Raw genomic sequence first — 23,891 nt, forward strand, 5'->3', positions numbered from 1 at the left:
ACTTTATTAATTTGATTGAGGAAACTTTCATTAATGTCTTTAGGCTGCTTTCTTTGATTACTAATGAAGTTAAAACTTCTCTTTACATTTGAAAGCCAGTTACATTTCCTCTGTGAAATGTTTTATGTTCTCACCCAGTCATTGATTCACATCTATCACTTTTGTTATCAATTTGTGAGTTGTGTGTGTGTATATAAAGAATATTAACGTTTGAATCAATCAAAAAAATTTTAAATGCCTGTCCTGGGAAAAGAAAATACCAAGATATCAGCTATTCTCAAAAGGTCACTACTAGTTACTTTGCAGACTCAGCCACTTGCCTGGTTCCGTGTCGATGAGTACTCGGGATTGACCGGAAGGAAGGGAACGACAGTTGTTTCAGTCACCAGGGCGCTGTGGTTTTGCGTGGCAAGCCAGACTAGCCAGAGGAAAGAGCCAGAGATAGAATCTCATCACCACGGGTGCCCACTGCCCCTCTGAGAGCCGCGGCCCCCGCCTTACTAGGGAAACTCGGGAAAGCACACTTTGAAGCCAACATACACAAAAGTAAATGTCCACACACGTGTTACCAGGACAGTAGAAATTGGGCAAGTAAAACACTGAGGCTGGCAGCGTGTCACTGCCCACTGATAACAGAAGCTTATTAGATAAAGCCACATGTCAAGTCACCTGCATCAGTCTCTCGCCTGTCAACTTCATCGTACACATCCATGGCAAGTTCTTCAAACAAATGATTACTTAGCTGAAAGTAAAAAAATATCAGGAACACAAGGGACAAGGATTAACACCAGCAGAATGAGCGGGGACTGTGACTTATTCACCCTTTTATTTCCAGTGTCTGATCCAAAGCCAGTGCTTAGTAAATACCCACTGCTACGCAGACAATCACATTTCCATCATAGTACAGATGCTCTAGGAGTCCCTGCCTCCCACAGCAGCCTCACTGCTCTATGTGACGCAGGTAAGAGGCATCGAAAGTGCCTATCTCACACACAGGTGCCAGGTCTCTACTCTTCGTGTGCTATCACCCTTTCAGTCTCCTCTTCTGCTCTTGGGAATGTTTGCCAGTTCCCCCAGCTATAAGGGATCTGAAATCCTTGGCAGGATAAAGACACCAAAGCATGCTACTTGGAGAGGACTGAACATGCCACTGGACAGAAACATCACCCATCACCCAGACGGAAGCCTGTTTGCTGTCCTCCTCAGTAGTGGCTTTCCAATCCCCAGAAGAACTGAGTGTCCTCAACAATGGACAGCCTGCATGTTCAGTATGCTGTGCAGGGACAGCCAAGGAAACAACCCCCGCACAGACTAGGTGCTCGCCTGGCAGCAACGGGGACGGGCAGGACAGTTCAGGTCCTTCCTCAACCCAGACGAGGCTAAACCGTCGGGTGGTTCCAGCTCTCTCTCCATTTTCCTCAGAAAACGCACCCTGACGCTTGGCAGCTGTTACTGTGTAGTTGACTGCTTCCCCATTCCGTGAGGACAGATGCTAGATTTGTTCTATTCCCTACTGTGTTCCACCATGTGCACACAGTATCTAGCGCTGAGATGGCGCTCAGTACATATCCACTCACACACTGACCACAAGGTGTTTTATGCAGCAATTTTAAATGCTGGCTACATGAACCTCATGGGAACTTGTTAAAATGGGCACAACACATTGTTGGGCGACAAAAAGCAGGATATAAAATTCTATAATTATGATTGCACTTCTGTTAAAAAAAAAAAGAGGCATCGAAAAGAAGAATTAGAATATATCAAAATATTGAGCCTGAATCCATTAAGAATATAGTGAATAAGGATGATTCCAAATTTTCTCCCGTGTGGTTACACTACACTTATAACTAAAAATAAACTCTGACAGTCTTATTGCTACATAAGGTAACGAAGGACTGGAAACTTGGACTTGCATCGTAAATGTCTAGTCTCTTTCCTCTTAGGGGTTATAAGCTGATGCTATTATCACTAACAACAAATACAATAGCAATACTGATTGAGGGCTTACATTCCAGGCACTGTGCTAATATCATCATATAAAATACTCACAACACCTCTGTGAAGATAGGAATTACAATTATCCCACTTTACAGACAAGGAAATTGAAGCACAGAAGTTAGTAGCTTACCTAAAGTCACAAAGCCAATAAATGATGGATCTGAGATCCAAGTTTAAGTCTCTCAGAAAGTTAACATTTGCTAAATAAAAGAACACATTAGTCTTATTAAATTTCTCCCAGCTTTTCATTAGGGAGGGAGGGCGGGAGGGAGAGAGGGAGGAAGAAAGGAAAGAAGGGAAGGAGGGTGGCAGAGATGGAGGGAGTGAGGGAGATATAGTAGGATCAGTACTGAATTGGCACTGGTAAGAGCTGTGAGTATATGTTCCTTCTCACTTGTGCCAAGGAGACCATGGGGTAGGATCAGTAACAGTGGCAGCTCACCTTCACCGAGCATGTCTGATTTGTGACCCCTGATCTGCATCTCCCTTCCTAGGAGAGGACACCAAGGCTCAGAGACGCTGAGAAGCTTGTCAGAGCTGAGCTCTGTACCTGACCAGTCTGACCCAGAGCCCAAGTTCTGGAAGGCTGTACTCAGCTGTGTTCCAGAGATTTATCTGGTGCCTGCCATATACTAGAGATTAGTATAGCTATAACCTCAGCTTCAATGTAGCTTTCAGCCTAGCAAATATAGGATAGTCAAAGGGAGCTTGGGTTTATCTATAATGTTGGAATTATTTAAAATAAAAATTAGCTTACATACTGTAAGTAATTAAAAGGAAATCACAGAATATTAGTGTCATCTGACTCCAAAGTTTATCATCATAATTACCTTACTGTATGATCTCCTTAATTTAAGAAAGGCGATAAAACACACAGACACACAAAACCGTAGATATAGAACACAGAGACACCAAACAAATTGCATAAAATATATTTATTTCATATTACAGTTAAATACTAGTAGTGATAAATTCATTTTCTGTAATATTTAGTACTTAATATTATATGTTGTTCTAGTAAAGGGTCTTCTGTGAAAAGGGGAATAAAGAGAAAATCATAAATTATGCGAGTTGCAATTTCAGTTGGGTTTTGGGAAAACTACTACCTACATTGTGAAGGTGGTCGTATTTCCGCTGCTTGAATGATGAACGGGATGGAAGCTGGAAAAGGGGAATGCTGCAGGCAGAGGAGGATTCCTGAAAGAGGCCTTGAAGGTGACAGCTCATGGCCTCAGAGTACTAACCCATGACGAAATATGTAAGCGTATACACACACACACACACACAATGGGAACCAGATGGGAAGGAGGACAAGAACGGAAAGATGAGAGTTGGATGATGCCCTTAAAGGTTATGCAAAGAAGAATCTCTTGGTTCTGATCCTGAGAGCAATGAGAACAGCTGAGGAGTGTAATCTGGTGGTGAAAACGGCTGGGGAAGCGCCCTGGTGAGGCTTCATTTGTGGGGACTAAACAAAGAGAAATCATTCCCAGAGAAGTGGATTCCTGACTAAGGCTGAGATGGGCAGGCTGGAAAGAAACAGTCAGATTAAAGTGATGTTTGCCCTGCAGAACTGGGCAAACTCTGAGCACATGCCCAGGGCAGGACCACCAGCTTTTAAAAGCATACATCTGCAAAGCTCTGATGAATGGCATGGGATATGCGTGGTAGTTATAATGGTGGCTGGATCCCAATGGCAGCAAGTGAATCTATGGTCCTCACCATGACAGCATCAGCTTTTATCCTTCTCTACCATCCTATAAGGTCTCAGGAAGTAATCTCAAGAAGTGTGTCCCATTTACTCATTTACATTGGAAGAAACAGGGAACTCTTACAAGGAGAAACAACTTCCTACTGTCAAAGGCACAGGCTTCACTTTTTAAAATGACAGAAAAATGGCATTATTTGAAGCAGAGCCAATAAACCGGATCTACTCAACTTAATAGCACTTCCCGTCTTCATCGCTACATACTACATGGTCTGCTTCTGATTTAACAATATCTAAGAGTATGAAACACAGTCATCTGATGCAACAGGCAATGAGCCCAGAATAAGAATTAGCAGGATACATTTCCCATACTGGAGTTCACTAGGAAAGAAAGATACTCACAGATTGAAGTTTCTTCTTAGCAGCTTTTGCCAATTCAGACAAATCCAGGCTGCTAAGAAAATGTACAAAACTAATAAGCAAATAAAATCATTTTTGTGAGCTCTGCAGAAGATTAAGATAGCCATGGGATCAAGATATTAATTACAGTTCATGGGCATGGTCTGAGCCAACAATTCTATAGCCCAATAGAATCCGTGAGGAAATTCTGAACAGCACAACTTGGTGAAAGTAACTGCTAGAAATACCATAATCATGTAACATGGTAAAATGAATAATCGTCACCTACTAACTAAAAGACAAAAACTATTAATGTTATTGCCAGGTTAATCCCCAGGTTCTTTGTGTGAAAAGTCAATTTTCGAAGTATTAAAAAAAGCACGATAGAATACAGAAAGGGCAGAACATGAAAAACTAGAATGGCAAGATTATATCTGGAACAGCAACTAATAATTTCATAATCTCTTGACAGTATTTGTGCAAAGGTAATTGGCTAAATTAACGGTTCATTCCGGCAGTCATGAACTCATCTGACCTTACAGACTAGGGATCGGCAGATTACAGCCCACTTTTTGTTCAGCCCATGAGCTAAGAATAGTGTTTACATTTTTCACTGGCTGGGGGAAAAAACAAAAGAAGAAGAATATTTCATAACTTGTGAAAATTATATTAAATGGAAATTTCAGTATCCAGAAATAAAATTTTATTGGAATTGGTATGCCCTTCATTTATATAGTGTCCACGGATGCTTTCATCGACAACAGTCGAGTTCAGTAGTTGTGACAGAGGCTGTATGGCCCACAAAGGCTAAAATATTTACTGTCTAGCCTTTAACAACAACAAAAGTTGCCGCTCAGTGTTACAAAGAATATACTCTCTTATAGTACAGAAATATTCTGTAATCTATAGACACAGTATACTGTCACAACTGGCTAAAACTGTGACAATATCACTGACTCCCATTTTCTTATGAGTAAACTTATGCTCTTTCAAACTTAAGTTTTATATGGTGGTTTACTTACAGCCGTCTTATTTCCAAATTGTATAGCCATAAAAGAGAAAAATGTATGGGCTTTGTTAAACACAAAATATAATATACTTAAATACTATACATCCAAGGAAATGTTAGTGACAGATAAAATTAATTGTATTTCAGTGGCCTTACCTGTCCGCCATTTGAGGTATTATAAAGTGCTGTCCATTTTTGTGATCTGAAACAGAAATCAGCCAAAGTTTTGTTCATATAAACATTGATAAGATTGGTAAAGGAACACCACATTTTCTCAATTTATGTTTTGCAATTAGTATCTTCCCATAATGATGAATTATGTAAGGAGACAGAAGTTGCCAGATTGGCTACAAATTCCCAAAGACCTGGCCAGTAGCAAGGATCATATCCTTGTTTTCTTCTAGTACAAACGTCCAGACATCACTAAGCAGAAAGTTTAACGCTCACCCTAATCCTTACGCTTTGTTCACCCCCAATATAACTGATGCTCTTAAACCATGGAAGGAACATTTAGGGGGCTGAATTAGCTCACAGCAGGCTTCCATAAACTCTTGTGACATGGGTGGAGCTTCCTTGAGCTTTAGCGGTTCACCTTCAAATAAATCAATTAGTATAAAAGTCAGGGCTGGGGCAGGTGGTCTTGGCAGATCCAGGCATGGGCTCCGTTTCCTACAATGCTGGCTGACTCAGTCCTAATCTAGTTTCTGGAGAACACTAGTCACACGCCAATGAGTAGAGCCACTATAAGCATTCACGTGTAGGTTTTTGTGTAAACATAAGTCTTTATTTCTCTTGGGTAAATATTTAGGAATGGGACTGCTGGGTTATAAATAATTGCATGTTTAACTTGGTAAGAAACTGCTAGACTTTTTTCCAGAGTAGCTCTATCATTTTGTTTTCCATCCAGCAATGTATGAGCGTTACAGTTGCTCCCCCTCTTCCAGCGCTTGAATTATCTTTTTTTTTTAAAAATTTTTTTAGTAATTCTAACAGGTATGTGGTGGTATCTCATTGTGGTTTTAATATGCACTTCTCTAATGGCTAATGGTACTCAGCTTCTCTCTTCATGTGCTTATTTATTTGCCATTTGTATATCGTCTTTGCCCAGTTATTACTTGTTTGTTTGCTTACTGTTGAGTTTTAAATATTTAGATATAAATACTCTGGATTCAAGTCCTTTGTTAGATATGTCATTTCCAAGTATTTTCTCCCAGTCTGTGACTGTCTTTTCACTATCTTAACTAGTTTTTTTGAAGGGCAAAAGTTTTAAATTTTGACAGAGTCCAATTTATCAGTATTTTCTTTTACAGCTTATGCTTTTGGTGTTACATCCAAGTACTTTACCTAATCCAAGACCACAAAGATTTTCTCCCAGGTTTTCTAGTTTTAATAGTTTTATGTTTAATAGTTTTATGTTTTATATTTAGATCTATGATCCATTTTGAGTTTATTTTTATAGAAGGTGTGAGGTTTAGGTTGAGGTTCATTTTTCTGCATATGGAAGTCTAGTTGTTCAAACACTATATATTGAAAAGACTATCGTTCCTAGATTGAATTGCCTGTGTCAAAAATCAATTGAACATATTTGTGTGGTTTTATTTCTGGATTTTCTATACTGTTTCATTGATCTTTATCTCTTCACCATAACCACACTGTTTTGAGTACAGTAGAGCTTTATAGCAAATCTTAAAATTCGGTGGTGTGATTCCTCCCATTTGTCTGCTGCAAAACTATCTTGGCTATTCTATTTCCTTTACATTTCCAAGTAAATTTTAGAATCAGCACGTCAATGTGTACAATAAATCCTTGAATTGCATTAAATTTACAAATTAACTTGCAGAGAATTGACATGTTAACTATACTGAGTCTTCCAATCCATACCCACAGTATATCTCTCTCCTTATTCAAGTCCTCCTTGCTTGCTTTCATTGACATTTTATAGTTTTCAGTATATATACCCAATACATATTTTGTTAGATTTATACCTAAGCATTTAATTTGGAGCTACTGTAAATGGTATTGTTTTTCTAATTTCAGTTTCTAGTTGTTCACTGCTAGTCTACAGAACTATGATTGATTTCTGGTTGTCCACTTTGTATTCTGCAACCTTGCTAAACTCACTTATTAGTTCTAGAAACTTTATTGTAGATCCCTTGGAATTTTCTACACAGAAATCATCCCATTTATGAATAAGGGACAGTTGTTTCTTTCCAATCTGTATACCTTTTATTTATTTTCTTGCCTTATGGCACTGGTTAGGATTTCTAGTGCAGTGTTGAATAAGTCTGATCTTTGGGCTAAAGCATTCAATTTTCATCATTAAGGATGATGATAGCTGTAGGTTTTCCATAGATACTCTTTTATCAGGTTAAGAAGTCCCTTCTATTCCTAGTTTGCTATGTTTTTTCTTCTTTTTTAATCATGAAAAATAGTGAATTTTTCTAAATGCTTTCTCTGCATTAACTGATAAGATTACATAGTTTTCATTTTTTAGTCTGTTAATGTGATGGATTACAATTACAATAACTAATTTTCAAATATTTAATCAATCATGCAAACCTGTAAATTCTACTTGATTATGTTGTATTCTTCTCTTTATATATTGTTGGATTCAATCTGCTAACATTTTGTTGAGGATTTTGGTGTCTATGTTCACAAGGGCTATTCTTCGGTGCTGTCTTCGCTGGATTTAGTATCAGAATAATGATGGCCTCACAAAATGACTTGAGAAGGTTTCCTCCCTTTCTAGTTTCTAAAACAATATCATGCAGGATTGATGTTTTTGTTCTTCAAATGGTTGGTAGAATAATCTCATTTTATGTGCAAAACTTGAAATGTGAATTCCAAACAGTTAACAATATGCATTAAGAATAATTGCAAAGCCAGCAAACCATGTGAGTCATAGACTGTATTTACTGCATTGCTATATAGCAACACTACTTCAGCTTGTTTACAGTATTCATCAGTGAAGTCATCTGGGCTGGGATTTTCTTTAACAGCATTTTTTTTTTAAGTACAAATTCTTTAAAATGTAGAATTACATATTTTCAATATCTCTTCTGAGGTCGGTGTTGGTAGTCTGTGACTTTCAAGGAATTGGTTCATTTTATCTAAGTTGTCTAATTTATGTGCATAGAGTTACTTATAGTGTTTATTACCCTTTACTGCCTGTGGGATTTGTAGTGATATCCCACTTTGCATATTCTTTCCTTTTTTCTTTGTCAGTATGGCTAGACATTTATCAATTTTATTGATCTTTTTGAGGAATCAGCTTTGGGTTTCATTGATTTCTAACTGTTCTCTTTTTTCAATTTCATTGATTTCTGCTCTTTATTATTTCCTGCCTTCTGCTTACTTTGGGTTTATTTTGCTCTTTTTCTAGTTTCTTGAGGGGGAAGCATAAAGATTTTAGACCTTTATTCTTTTCCAATGTAAGAATTTATCCTCTTAACACCCATGGATTATTTAGAAGTATGTTTTTTTAATTTTCAAGCATTTGGGTACTTTCTAGTTATAGCCAGCTTAATTCCATTATGGTCAGAGAATACACTTTGTAGAATTTTAATTCTTTTAGATTTGCTGAAGTTTGTTTTATGACCCAGGGTATGGTCTATCTCAGTGAATGTTCGATGTGTACTTGAAAGGAATGATGTTGTTGGGTAGAGTATACTAAATGTCAACTAAATGCAGTTGGTTGACAGTATGGTTTCAGTTCAATATCCTTGCTGATTTCTATCTATCAGTTCTATTTATTAATAAATGAAGACTGTTGAGCCTCCAACAATAATTTTGGATTCGACCTTCTCTCCTTTTACTCTCAAAGTTTGCTTCATGTATTTTGAAGCTCTGTTGCTGGATGTGAACACATTTTGGATTGTTATGTCTTCTTGGTGAATTGGTCCTTTTATCAACATGTTATGTCTCTCTCTATCCTTAATAATCTTCCTTGTTCTGAAGTCCATTTTGTTTGATATTAACATAGCCACTCTAGCTTTTTTCACTTATTGTTTGCATGGTATACATTTTTATACCTTTTTGCTTTTAACTTAAGTACGTCATTACATTTAAAATTGGTTTCTTATACACTGCATATAGTTACTGTGTGTTTTTTGTTTTAAATACATTCTGATCATCTCTGCTTTTAATTGGTATGTTTAGATTATTAACATTTAACGCAATTACTGATATGTTTGGACTTAAGTCTGACTTTATTTAGTTTCTGTTTGGGCCTCAGTGTTTTTTGTTCCTCTCTCTCCCCTTTCCTCTCTTTTTTTGAATCTTTTGAATCAAAATATCTTTTGATTATTTGAGTAATTTTTAATATTCCATTTTAATTTATCTCTAGAGTTTTCAACCATATATCATTATAGTTTATTTTTCATGTGGTTGTGCTAGGAATTATAATATACATAAGTTTTTACAGTCAACTTAGAAATAACATATTACCATTTTAAGAATGCAATCTTATCTCCTAATTTTCTCCCCCCTTTTATGTTGTTGTCAAATGTATTACATTGACATATGCTGAAAATCCCACCAGACAATGTTATAACTCTTGTTTTAAACTGTCATACATATGTTAAAGAACTTAAGAGGAAAACACAGTCTGTTATATTTATCCAGATACTTATCATTATTGTTGTTCTGTTTTCATTCCTGAGGTTTCAAGGTTCCCCTCCAGTTTCATTTCCCCTCCATGCAAAGAATTCTTTAGCATGTTTCTTAGAGCAATTAATTCTCTCATTTTCCTTCATCTTAAAATGTCTTTATTTTGCTTTCATTCCTGAAGGTTATTTTCACAGAAAATGGAGTTCTAGGTTGATAATTCTTTTCTTTCAACACTTTAAAAATATTGTTCTACTTCCTTTTCATCTCCATGGTTTCTAATAAGAAATCAAGTCATTCAAATCATTATTTATCTATATGTTATGTGTCATTTTTTTCCTTGGCTGCTTTCAAGATGTTTTCTTTTTCTTTGGTTTTCAGCAGTTTGATTTTGATGTGTTTGAATGAGAATTTCTTTGAGTTTATTCTGTTTGCGATTCACTGAACTTCTTGAATCTATAAGTTTGTCTTTTGCCAAATTTGGAATTTTTAGCCAGTATGTCTTCAAATACTTTTTCTGCTCCACACTCTTTCTGAGCTCTTTCTGAGAATCTGATGCTACAAACGTGAACTTTTGATACTGTCCCATAGGTCCCTGACGCTCTGTCCAGTTCTTTTCCTCCCACTTTTTTTTCTTTCTCTCTATTGCTGGATAATTTCTAGTGATCTATTTTCAATCCATTTGCTCTTTTCTTTGTCATCTCCAATCTACTTATAAGAAGCTCATCCAGTGAGTTTTAAAATTTTAGTTATTGTATTTTTCAGTTCTAATATTTCTCTTTGGTTCTTTTCTATATGTTCTGTTTCTCTGCTGAGACTTTCTATATTTCTATTTGTTTCAAGAAGGTTCATAATTCTTAGAGTATGATTTTATTGTCTGCTTTAAAATCTTTGTTTGATAATTCCAACCACTGTGTCGTCTGGCATCTGTTAACTACCTTTTCCCTTGCAAGTCTTCGGGATTTTCCTAGTTCTTCATATATCAAGTAACGTTGGGTGGTATCCTGGACATTTTGAATATTATGTTGTGAGACTCTGAGTCTTCCTTAAATTCTATGGAGAATGTTAATATTTTTGTTTTAGCAGGCAAGTGACCAGGTTAGGTTCTGCCTACTAGGCCAAGTGGTGAGAGAACAGAAAAATAAAAACAATCAGGACTCCCCCACCTCACCCCACCCCGCTCTTGGTCAGAGATTTAGGCACCTGCACTGCCACTGCTGTTGCCACTACTGCAGCCACAGGATGGCTTAGGGACTAGAATAGGGGGAAAAGGAAGAAGGGGTAAAAAAAAAACCCAAACAAACCCAGGGGAATTTCCCTACTCTCTGTCTTGTAGGAGTTCCATTTCCTACTCCTTGGACCAGATGGAGAAAGAAGGTTTCTTTGCATCTGTTATGTAGTTCCAGGTTTCAGGCTGTCGTGGAGGCCATCTCAGAAATAAAATAAACAGGACACGCACCACCAGATTGATGGTACTTTGAGTTCCCTAACCCACCAGCTAGAGTGCTTAGATAGCTACGCCATTCATTTGGTCCAGGGGTTTTCATTGTATTCAGGAGAGACAGGGTGGAGTGTGCTTACTCCATCTCACCAGGAACTGGAACCACACCAGGGGCTCTTAACTCTCCACAAGGGTGGAGAACCACTGTATACATGTATGTGGACAGCCTACATCAGGGGTCAGCAAACTTTTTCTGTAAAGGGCCAGATAGGGAATATTTTAGGCTTTGTGACTATATGGTCTCTGTCACAACTACTCATCCTATTTAACTCTGCCACTGTAGTGCAAAAATAGCCATAGACAATATAGAATGGGCGTGGCTATCTTGTGATAAAACTTTAGTTAAAAAATAGGTGATGGGGGGGCTGGCCCCGTGGCTCAGGCAGTTAGAGCTCCATGCTCCTAACTCCGAAGGCTGCCAGTTCGATTCCCACATGGCCCAGTGGGCTCTCAACCACAAGGTTGCCAGTTCAATTCCTCGAGTCCCGCAAGGGATGGTGGGCAGCGCCCCCTGCAACTAAGATTGAACACGGCACCTTGAGCTGAGCTGCCTACCAGATGGCTCAGTTGGTTGGAGCGCGGGCTCTCAACCACAAGGTTGCCAGTTCGATTCCTCGAGTCCCGCAAGGGATGGTGGGCTGTACCCCCTGCAACTAGCAATGGCAACTGGAGCTGAGCTGCGCCCTCCACAACTAAGACTGAAAGGACAACAACTTGACTTGGGAAAAAAAAAAAAAAGTCCCGGAAGTGCACACTGTTCCCCAATAAAGTCCTGTTCCCCTTCCCCAATAAAATCTTAAAAAAAAAAAATAGGTGATAGGCTGGATTTTGCCCATGGACCATGGTTTGCCAACCCCAAGTCTACCTCACAAATAAAGGTGGCTAATGGCAAAGTTCACTTTTGGACTTTTTTCCATTCCTTAGATAGCAGAATTCTTCAAATAACTACAGAAGTGGTTGTTTTGCTCTTCCATTCCTTGTCCCCCTATGTGCAAGAACTGTGGTCCACATTCAGTTTTGGTTCGATGTTTGGATGCTTGAAACAGTCACTACTCTAGAGCCAAAATAAAGTTTTAAAAACTAGAATTTGAGGAGATTTGACCGACATTGTCTACATACAACTGAAAATGCTGTAGTTATCATTTCAAACAGAAATTCTTATTTGCAATTTTCTTAAGGATATGTTCAAGCAGAGGTCATAAGTAATAGTGTCCCAACTTGTTTTCCCAGAGACTGACTGACTGGAGGTGTGGAGAGGCCCCTGTCCTTTCACTCACCTGGTTTCCTGCCACAGAGATAGAAGGCTAGTCTGTCAGTCAGCTCATACTGTATTTCTACAAGGCGTTCTGCCAGCTCATGGTGCCCTCCTTGCCTAGCAAGAGAAAACAAAGTACCATTTATACCACTCACCAGACACTGGCTCTAGAATAGAAAAGTACAGAGATGTCTCCTGAGACACGTGAGTGATTGATCAAACATGACTTCTTAGAATAATCAACCTTTTTGTGTGAGGTAAACTGTTAACGTCTATTTTGACTCCCACCTTTATAAACTGTTTTCACAATCTGAACTACTCCCTCTCCTTTATTAATTTACAAGACAGAATACTTAGTAATAAATTCAAGGACTCATAAGAGGGATAAAGAATAACTTCATCTAATGAAGTAGAAAATAAAATTAATAAGTGGTGTAGGGTAAAGAGTCTCAAAAATTAACTAGAGTGCTTTAAAAAATATACAGATGTCCAGGCCCCACCCTTGGAAATTCCACGTCAGTAAGGATGGGATGAGTGTGGACATCAGTATTCTAAACAAGGTCCTTCCTTTAGATGCTTCTGATGACCAGTCTGAATCTCCCTGAGAGTTTAACAACCACTTCAAGGGAGAGATAGACCAACCTATCCACACCCATAGCTACTTTCACCTCCTTATCTTCAATTTCCATAACAGAAAACATTAAGTTTGCCTCCCTTCATTCGTGAAATAAATATTTCAGCTTTTTAAAATTCTTTTATTAAGAAGTCACATAAATAAATTACATTGAGAGACTATTATATGCAAGGCACACATGAAAAAATTCCAAGGTAAGAGATGGTAAGCATCATTTACTGAGGGCTCTCTTCTTAAAAGACAAAGACTAGTTTCTGTCAGTTTCTCTTCCTTCCATTTAAAGCACTACAAAATATTCTCCAGCCTACCACCCATCTCTGATTTCTGTGATGCCCATCTTTTTTTTTCTCATTTTTTAACATCTGTGAAATCAGGAGTATCCTACAATTGATAGTACATCATCATTTAATTGCCCAAGCTTTTTTCTTTTTTAGTGGCTATCCAGTTATCCATTTTGGCAATGAATTCCACATTAGCTTGCCTCATTTAACTCTTTCATGCATTTATGAATCATCTCCTCCACGGGACAGTAAATTCTAGGAGGGCAGTTTTGTCATTTCACCCATTTTATTTTCTGCAGAGCATAGTATAGTACTTTGCAGTTAATAAAGTTAATTTGGAAAAAGAAGGAAAGATAGTCCATCCTCTGTCATTTAAATGATATTCAAGACTAACCTATGGATTTATTTATTCACTTTTCAGCATTTCACAAATTTTTTAAACAACAAAAAATGTAAAGAATTTTATGCGAGCACTTAGATGTCTACTACCTAAAACCTACAATTAACATTTTACTCTATTTGTTTAATCATATATCTATCTATCCATATGGATTTGTTTTAAGTTTAAGCAATGACTAAAAGTATCAAAAAATTGAGGAGTGGGTTCTGCCATTCTTGATACTTGGACTCTGTGTCTCAAATCCCACAGTGCTATAAAGGATTACATGAAAGACTGGAAGCTAAGCTCACTGGTTAATGGTTCTACCTTGCCTGACTTTGCTAGGTTCTGAGCTCATATGCGTTTACAATGTCATCTGCAAAATAACCAAATGTAAATCTTTAAAGAGGTTAAATGTTAAGCATATGCAATTTAGCCATTTAACAATGAATCATACACAACACAAATAAGCCCAAATAGAGATAAGTGACAAGAATCTAGGTCTCTTACCTTGCATAATCAACAGGAGTTTTACCATTGGAATCTTGTGTGCCTGGGTCTGCTCCATATACTGCCAATAATTCTGCCTGTAAAATCTGCCCTGCTTTGGAGGCAACATGGAGTGGGGTATTTCCTTTTTCCTAAGGATCATTAATAGAAAGTAGACCAAAAAAGAAAGAAAGAAGGAAAAAACAAGCAAAGAAAATAAACAAAAGACTACATGAACACAACCCACTCAGTTTCAAATTAATATGTGGATAATCCCTGCTTTCTTACGGGATGGAAAAAGCTGGCTTGTGCTCCTAAAGATAACAGCCTCAAACAGGTTTCAAGATTCCCTGTTCTCACGCTTGAATGGAGTTGCTGAAAAACACAAACAAAAAAGTATATTGTGAAAAGTGTGAAGAGTGATATCCTAGAGCAGCTGGCAGACCATTTTAATGCACTATTTTAGTAACACATAATCTTTCTTTAGGTAAGTAAGTCAGATGAAGCAATCTCTCCCTTGTTGGTCACAACCAGCCTTGGGCACTAAGGCAGGGTCAGGCCCATTTTATGGATAAGGAAACTGAACCTGCCCAAACGCAGGACCTATCTAAGTAGCACAATTAGACCTTGAGGGAGAGGCAGGATAAGGAGGTGGCTGAGGTTGGCTCTGAACTCTAACAGACCTGAATTTCAAACCATACACCCTTCAAGCTGTGTGACCTCGAGGGAGTTCTTTAAGCCATCTGAACCTCACTTTCCTCATCTCTAAAATGGGGATGATAATGACAACTATTCACAGGGTTACTATAAGGAGTCAATGATATAATAAAGTGCCTAGCATGGAGCCTGGTACATAGAAAATGCTCCAAGTATACAGCTGCTACTACGACTATTATTATTTGTTGTTGTTGTTGAACCTAGGGCTTTAGGACTTCATATCCTCCACTGTGCAAACTGCGGGGTTCTGCCTTGTACCGCACCCTCTCCACACCGCTACTCTTGGCCTTGTGTCCAGTGCTTTAATGAAGTCTTTCCGGGTGGGAAATAGGCCTGTGGTATACCAAACTCTGTACCACTGCAGAAACGTGATTATATATTCAGAAGATGAGCTGCCTTCCTTCAAGTTTAACCTAGAATTGTAGAAAATGCAATAACCCTCTCCACAGGAATGAAGAAATCTACCCTAACATCTGTATCTAAGTCTTCCTTTAAGTTTATTTATTTTATTTTTTAAAAATGTGGTAAAAAACACGTACTACATCTTATTAATTAACAGAAGTAACAAGAACGGAAATAACAAGAAACAAAGAAATATACATTTCTACGCCAAGTTTCAAATTCTGAACTGTGAGTGCCCATGCTGTGTGAGCATTTGCCAAAGGCAGTGCTTTGAACATAAAGATGCATATTTCTTGGAGCATCTTTCAAAAACATGCAAAGGCCCACATAAAAAAAAACCATCTACTCATTTTACAAATATAATAAACCATCCCATGTACTACAGCTTTGAGTCACACCCTGCTTCCTGAAGATCCTACTCAGTATGCAATCTAGAAACCTGAAGAAACCCCACAAACTTTCTAGTCCCTTCTAGAAACAAACCCTGAGATGGCTCCTATTTCAAAATAAAATAAACAGAAAAACGTACAGAATGTAATTTTCAAACCATATCTGAAAAACACAAATAGTTTTCTAGATATTTATTTTCCCTCTTTGCCCACACCTCTACTAACATGAATGGCTGCCATGTGAAGTAAGGTTCGAGACAAAACCAATTGCAAAAAAAACAAAACAAAACAAAACAAAACAAAAATGCTGTTACGATTTAGTGAATAGAAAGCAGTTTTTGTTTTGTTTTTCTTTTCTTCCTTTGAAAGTTTTTTTTCCAAACAAAACAATATGCGGTTTCATCCAGCAATTTTAGAGATTTTCAAACGTGTGACCCACCTTACTAAGATCTTTGGCAGTGACACTATCGTCATCCCGGCAGGGCAAGCGATGGACAAATGCTAACATCTGATACTTGGCTCTGATGAATTCTGCTTTATTAGGACTGGTTGGAAAACAAAAAGAAAACAGTTCACTTGCAGTTCAGATACAACATTCCCCATTCTTTAGAGTGTAAAAAGAAGAGGAAGTGACCCACATCCCCCATTCAAGAATAAAATGAACAATACTGAAAAAGTTTCAGCAGTGGGTAAGACCTGAAGTCTGAAAACATGTATTAGTCATTATAATGCCCAGAACTGCAGAATACCAGCTTGGTACAGCATCTTTCTTCTCTGTGTAATTTTCTTAACTGACCTAGCAACGTTGTGAGGAAGGAGCATTTCATCCCATCTTATATTTGAGGCATCAGGCAGCGTGGAGCCCAAAGCCTAGATTTCTGGTCTGACAGCCTCTTGTTTGAATGCCTAAGATTAAATCTGATTACATCAACAACTTCCAAGTCTTAGTCTCAAACTGGAGAAACCACTGACTTGTGCTGGGGAACCATGCAAAAGAGATGGTCCGGTGCCCAGCCTTGTTCTGCATTTCCAATAGAAACCAGCTCAATGAACAATTGGGGTAACCACCTCCTGTGCTGCCCTTGTGGAGGCTGGTCAAAAACAGCTGCACTCCTTTCAGTGGGCCCCATGTGTTATAAAGAAATAAAGGTATTTATAAACATTCCACTCACTGTACTTTATCCTGTGGATTAGCTTTACGTCTTCCGCTCATAAGAGAGGCAGGGTCCAGCAAAGAATGCTCCCATATAGAATTAGCACCATTGTTATACAAGGTTTCAACCATCTAAAACCAAGCAGTATAAAATCATATTTTAATGTCTTTCCACAAATATTCAGTGGGAATCAGTAACTGAGCTAGGAAAACCAAGCCCCATTATAAACACTAGCCTAACTGGGATATCACGCACATCAATTTCTGATTTTAGAATGAGAAAGATGAACCTGTACCGAGAATTCAGGTTTGACTAGTAGGACAGCTAAATACCTACATGGGTTTGAATATATTGTGCTTATAGATTATGAAGGAAGAATACTTCGACACTTTAGGGCAGGGTTTCCCAAGACTGATTATCCAAATACTATTTGTAAGATTCTTGACAATCCATGCACTATCCACTTAATATTTTTCTTTAAAAACACTCACTTTTAAAAAAAACTTTTACTAGCAATTATGGTTTTTATGTGCTAGTTATAGTTTTCTTATATATATTAAAATAATGCAACCACTAAAATAAATATTTGAGTATTATCTACATCTGTCTTGAGTACTACTCACTGGTGGTTCATGTGCCATTCTTTGGGAATTGTTATTTTAGGGTCAACCCTGGCATTTTAAACTACTCATCTCTGGACTTGATTCATATCCTATAATAAAATCTGTAAACACAGACTTGAGAGCAGTAAACACCCACTTTCACATGAGAATGAGCTATTAGAAATCTGTGAGCAAAAGTTAGTAATAAAGCAAATCTCCCAATTTCATTTCAAAGCATGACTTCTGACATGGCCCTATCTGTTTTTTACATTAGTGGAGATAGTGTCACATCAGAAACCCAAACCCACTTGCTCTGGTCCCTTGGTCCATATAGACATGTTGAAGGGATGTGTCGTGCAGCTGCCATAGATTTAGTAAAATATGTACTCAAGACAAATGAAGGAGAAACACATGCTTAATTCTTAGTTCCAACAGAACTTGAAGAATGTGTATCCCAAAATAGAAGTAAAGGTGACATGACATTGAACCCCAAATAAAACAACCCACTTAACACCTAGCAGAGTGTTAGGCAATCAATCAAAAGATATTAATTGAATTTGGTCTCTAACTAGTAACAAGAACTTTAAGAAAACTTAAATCAGATGTTTCAGAAACTTCTGAGAATTCCCAGTTCATGCTTCTATCAAAGCAGGAAAAAATGTTCTAAAAATATTAGCAAATACTCAGGAATAAGTACATTAATGAACAAGCTTCTAAGGCAGTAGCTTTCAGAAACATTCATCGTGGTATGTGGAAAAGATAGACTGTTTGAAAACAATTTCTGGAGACATTCTAGAAAGTCAGCATTGAAACAGTACCAAGAAATTTTAATGACTATTTATGTATCTGTCTTTCTATAATTGATCTATTGGGACAAGATTTACATTAGGAAGGAACAAAATCTTAAATGATGACTTCAATACACACACACACACACACACAGACACACACACACACACAGACACACACACACAGACACACACACAGCACTGTTGGGCACAGAACCTCTATTCAGTTATGACTCAAACATTTTTGTACGATTTAAGTAGAGTAGGAGAAATTTTAGTTGCTAAAACAATGAGCCCTAAAAACTTAAATTACAAACCATAAGAAGAATTCTCATCCTTTACCTGAAGCAATGTTGGAGGCCACGGTGTGTGTTTAAGATGCCTTACTTGAGAGATATGGCGCCCTAGACTCCGATGGACACTGCAGCACTCGTCACATATAAAAGTTCCCCTATTTACTGATGCCCAGGAAGGATCTGGAAGGAAGAATGAAATCTCAGAGGCGAGGATACAAGTTGGATATTTTACTTCCAGATGGCAAAAGATGACTGAAGCATAGTTCAAAAAAAAAAAAAAAAAGGACATGTTTGCTGTTTTAGTATTAGTAGGCTACCATCAACATATCAAGCCGGTGAGTTTGTCTGATGATCCCACCTATCCTGGCTGACTGGGTACAATGTTCATTGAAACCAAAACATGAGTTGAAATCCTAACTAAGCAGTTAGCTACTTTCTGGTTCATGGCCACAGTATGAAACTCTAATGGGATCTACCATCTCAGATATATGTTCCTTCATTCAACATGAAAGAAGCAAATTGAGAGAATACAGATGAATCATTTTAAAGCCATCTTCACAAACGGCAAGGTAATATAATTGTGACAGTGAATAATCCACACAGCACTTTCTGAGGAGTGAAAAGACTGCTACAAATCTACGTGACTATCTGCTTAGCAGAAAACTGCGAGTGACAAAACTATAAAACTGTTCAGCTGCAATGGTTCTGGGGACGGACTGGGAAACCTCGCCCTCTCCACTGGGGGATGTTCTAGGATATTCATTAGTTGTTTTAAATAAAACTACTGAGTCCATCTTGCAACTGATCTGAAAGAACAGATCTATAATAACAGCAGCTTCACAGAAGCTGAGCTGTAAAATAAAAACAAGTAATATTTTTGGAGTGTGTATAATACTTTTTTTCCCATGAAGTCCCACAGAACTTCATAAGACATCCATTGAAACAAAGACTAATTCACACTGGGGAAGGAAACTGAATATTTAGAAGCCAAAAAAAAAAAAGACCTACATTTCATCAGACTCACAATGGGGGTGACAATAGGTGCTACTCAAGCTGCGTGATCTAAAGGTTATATTTAAAAATTCTTCAAGGTCCACAAAAATTTTTAAAATGCATGTGTACCATCTTTACCATTTTTAACAGTTTATTCAAACCCTTCCCAACCATAAAATGAAAAGTTATGGGATTGCAATCAAAGACAAATCCTAGGCGTCTAAGAGTGTGGTGGTTAAGAAGATTGGCTTTAGAGACAAGCAGTCCAGGGTTTGAACCCCAACTCTCCCACTTCTCGGACAGTGATTTCAGGCAAGTTATTTTTTTTGAGCAAGTTATCCTTACCGCAGATCAAATGGGAATAAGAATACATCTCAGGGTAATGAGGATATAAAAAGTGAGTAAAGTTGCTTGCATATAGTAAGTACTCAGAAATGTTAGCTGTTACAGATTAATTTCTAAGGCTCATTCAGATATTTTCAAGAGCCCACTAAAAAGTGACCACTGGAAAAAGTTTTTGATTGTTAATACTTAAAATGTTGAATGTTTCACATGAACACTATATTACTATAGTGAAAATCTCAGCAGTTTTCAGGTAATTAAACACAGAGTAGGATATATTTAAATTGAACTAGATTCATTTTTTTTAAGTGAAATATTTACTAAGATGTGATCATGGTTAAATGTTTGTCAGGAAATAAAACAGAAACAAAATAATTCAATGAAGTACAACTCTGTCAGTACTACTACATCCTTCTAAAAAGCAAAGATTGGCTTGTACATAACTGTTCTAAAGAATCTTACTTTGTGTCCTATATATATCAGAGTAGGGTACGTTGGCATATAATGTAAAAAGAAAAGTCTACATATAAATAATGCAGCCAACTATCCAAGTGTCATATCAACTAAAACACCAAATAAACCTTGAACAGTGAAAAAATAAACAAATAAAAAGCAAAGATCGGAAACATCAAGATGAAGGATACCTACAATGATACATAACATTACTTTTTGCAGTATGGTACCACTACTAATGACCAAAAAAACAAACAAAACCAGACTATTTTGAATCACAGCTTTAGTTTTCACATATCACTCAGATGATTCACAATGTTCTTGGAGAAAATTAAACAGGAACAAGACAGCAAGCATTTAACACACATTAAGCAAGGTTCTCAATTAATCACTTTAACATCATGGATCAGAATCCCATGGAACAAATATTAGAATGTTAACAACACAGTAAAATCCAAATCGAGTTTGTATGAATGATGTTGGGTGAGCACTCCCGTTTATCTGAATGTTTAATGCCAGGGATACTTAACCTGGGCCCCAGGAATACAATAAATGGGTTTTAAAAATGTCTGTGACCCCACTAAGAAATCTTAACATAAATTCCGTATGAAAGAGTAAGTACACATGCATTTTCTGGGGAGAGGACCTCAGCATTCATCAGACTCTCTAAAAGGTCCTTAATCCTAAAGGTAACTCTTTCACTAGGGCTTTGCAGAAAAAGCAGCATAAATTCCTAGCTGTTCAAGTTCACAGAACATTTCAAGGTAAACTAATTATACTCAAAACAGGAAGGAAGTGACTCAAGTCTCTGTAGATTAGGCATATGAGACAACTAAAATGATACAGTGGAAGAGAAAATGTTCTGAAATGCATAAAACACCGCCGAAGTGCCAGGTAGTATTTAGGCCACAGTTTTCCCTTGCCCCAGATATCATCCATTAAGCAGTAAAGAATACGATTTCCAAGAGGAAGTTTGAAGCTAGACTCACATGAATCAAACACACACAGACAGCTCAACTGAGAACAGGCAAGAAAATAAGGAAGTGGAACAAATAACGTTTTTAGAGAAAACGATGGAGTGTGTATAACCCACACTCAGTTGGTTTATAAAACTCCTCTTTCTAAACTCCTCCGCCCTCCTCTCTATCTTCAAAGGAAACTGGTAACCCCACTGGCACGATACAGGCCATGAAATAACCACATAAGGTTTGAGTTATCATAGTACTATTTAAAATCAGTCCACTTCCATATGACAAGACGAAGTTTAGCACAGTTGCAAAAACACGGCTGCTCAATGATTTCATTAAGATTGTTTATTGGTCGCTGTGGTGCCAAGAAAGCCATCTTACCTTTGAATTACTTCAAATTCAAAGCAGATAAATCTAAACACCGAAAAACAGCAGAGACCTGTCAATTCAATTCCAATTGCTAAGATGGACTTGAACTCTGAAATCTGAAAATTTTGCATGGGAGGAATGGTTTTAACCTTTCAATGCCCCCATATGCCCAAATATGTCTATTTGCCAAAGATTTTGTATTTGTTTCTTCGTTTTGTAAGTTGTAATTAATGCACGATTCAGAAATTCAACTGTAGCTTTAAGGGGCTGCAAAGGTTCTGTACTAAAGAACACAATACGAGGGGAAAAAAAATATTGAGATGAGATGATCCTAAGAATATTCATTCCATCTTCCTAACCACTAAGTGTGGTACTCCCCACCATCCACACTGGAAAAATGAGGAAATCAAGGCTCGGCCAAACGAAGTCATCAGCCCAAGGTCACCCAGAGGCAAAATGTAGTTTGAATTCACGCCGTTTAGATCGCCGAACTTGAGACATACATTGCACAAAAAAGCAGCACAGATTCCGAAGTGCCGGCTGCGTTTGCAAGACCCGCGACATCCTGGCGATTCTCCCCCGCGGAGTGGGAGCCCGAATGTCAGGAGTGAGGAAATCATCTACGGGTCCTTTGGCGCATCTGCGTGGAGGGAAGCGGCGAAAGCCGCCCACTCCGGGCAGGGCCCCCTCGCGGAGCGGGGCTCCAGGTAGCGGTGGGGGAGAGAGGAGGGTGACACCTGCAGCCTCTGGGGGCCGCAGTCAGGAGGACGCTTGCATTTTACTTCTGTAATTGACCTTCCCGCGGATTGCCCAAGCCTCTTCCTGTTGAAGTGGCCCCAGCCCCGAGCCCGCCGCCACCCAACTCGGCCTGGGACAGAGGAGACCACAGGGAAGAGAGGGACGAGAGGTACCGGAGGGCGGCGGCCCCCTGTCCGCCCGGCTCTGACAGGCCCGGACGGCTCCTGTCCCAAAGCCGCCCCGATTCCTTCTTGTCGCGACCTCGGGCATGGGGTGTGGGGCTTCGCCGCCGGGACCCGCCCGACCCAAGGGGGCGGTCCCCGGGCAGGGGTCCGGGTCAGGAGAGCTGAGGGGAGCGGGCCCGGCCAGTGCGACTCACCCGGCCCGTTGCAGTCAGCGCACACGTCGCTGCTCCGGAGCCGCTTCGACATGGCTCCCACCTCCTACCTGCCGGGTACCTGGGGCCCCGGGACAGCGAAGGCGACAGTGGCGGCGGCGGCGGCAGCGCTTCCGCTCTAACGGGTCCTCTCCGCGGGGCTGGCGGCGGCGCCTCTCCCTTCAGCGCCTCGCAGCCGGGGCGCAGCACGCACGCGCGGGGAGGCGCCTTTCGGCGTCCGGCAGTCATGTGACCGGAAAGGTACCGCTGCCTTATCTCCATCTTGAGTGAGGGCAGATATGTGCCCCAACATCTTATGTCATACTTACCAATCTAGAGTTTGGGTTTCCCTCCCTAGAAGAGATTCGCTTTGTCCCAACACTGATTAATACCAGCGCAAGCAGCAAAATCTAATGACCAGACTACGCAGTCACAACATGACTGAGGCAATTAATACTCAAGTCACACAGTATAATTTTGGCCAAGTTAATTCATGTATTCATTCCTTTATTCAACAAATGTTTATTGAGCACCTGCTATGTTCCACACACTGTTCCAGGCACTAGAGAAACAGCAGTGAACAAAGAGAGAAAAATCCTGTCCTTCTGGAGCCTACATTCTACTGCAATAGACCTACAATAAAATAAGTAAAATAAAAATATGTTAGATGCTTCTTTAGGCTGCAGTTTTAGTATCATCTGCAAAATGGAGATGTGTTATCTACCTCTACCCCTCAATTTGCTTTTGTATGGCCTGCTTCCTAAGAATGATTTTCACAATTTCAAAGGTTTGTGAAGAAGAAAAATAGGAAGAGAAAGAGGAAGAAGAATATTCAACAAAACTCATATATGACCTGCAAAGCTAAATATTTACTATCTAGATAAGGACAAATGGAATAATTTACAGAAAGGTGTGGTGTGCCTGTTTCAGAGTAAGTCCTCAATAATAACAGCTCCTGTTATTATTGGTATTTGGTATTACTATTATTTTATAATCACTTTTTTTGAGAATAGGAATAGATAAGATAGAGTAATTTATAGGACGTT

General features: G+C 38.7%; 1 protein-coding gene across 9 annotated transcripts in view; it reads right to left on the reverse strand.

The window, feature by feature from the left end:
• The window catches only part of GIT2 (GIT ArfGAP 2), a 47,634-nt gene extending 24,570 nt beyond the window's left edge, over positions 1-23,064 (reverse strand). For 4 of the 9 annotated variants that reach the window (XM_074321570.1, XM_074321569.1, XM_019757455.2 and 1 more), the window contains exons 1-11: positions 22,849-23,040; positions 18,653-18,786; positions 16,939-17,051; positions 16,206-16,311; positions 14,547-14,633; positions 14,280-14,410; positions 12,498-12,592; positions 5,271-5,316; positions 4,109-4,160; positions 670-742; positions 321-418 (exon numbers count right to left, since the gene is read on the reverse strand). In XM_074321570.1, the coding sequence (XP_074177671.1) occupies positions 321-418; positions 670-742; positions 4,109-4,160; positions 5,271-5,316; positions 12,498-12,592; positions 14,280-14,410; positions 14,547-14,633; positions 16,206-16,311; positions 16,939-17,051; positions 18,653-18,786; positions 22,849-22,900 (987 nt within the window). In that variant the 5' untranslated portion in view covers positions 22,901-23,040. Of the gene's footprint in view, positions 1-320; positions 419-669; positions 743-4,108; positions 4,161-5,270; positions 5,317-12,497; positions 12,593-14,279; positions 14,411-14,546; positions 14,634-16,205; positions 16,312-16,938; positions 17,052-18,652; positions 18,787-22,848 lie in introns of all 9 variants that reach the window. The other 5 variants (XM_019757458.2, XM_019757452.2, XM_019757451.2 and 2 more) reach the window with 4 other exon arrangements.
• Positions 23,065-23,891: the final 827 nt, after the last annotated feature.

The sequence above is a fragment of the Rhinolophus sinicus genome, linkage group LG16 (genome assembly GCF_036562045.2).
Source record: "Rhinolophus sinicus isolate RSC01 linkage group LG16, ASM3656204v1, whole genome shotgun sequence".
In the NCBI taxonomy this organism is placed as follows: Eukaryota; Metazoa; Chordata; class Mammalia; order Chiroptera; family Rhinolophidae; genus Rhinolophus; species Rhinolophus sinicus.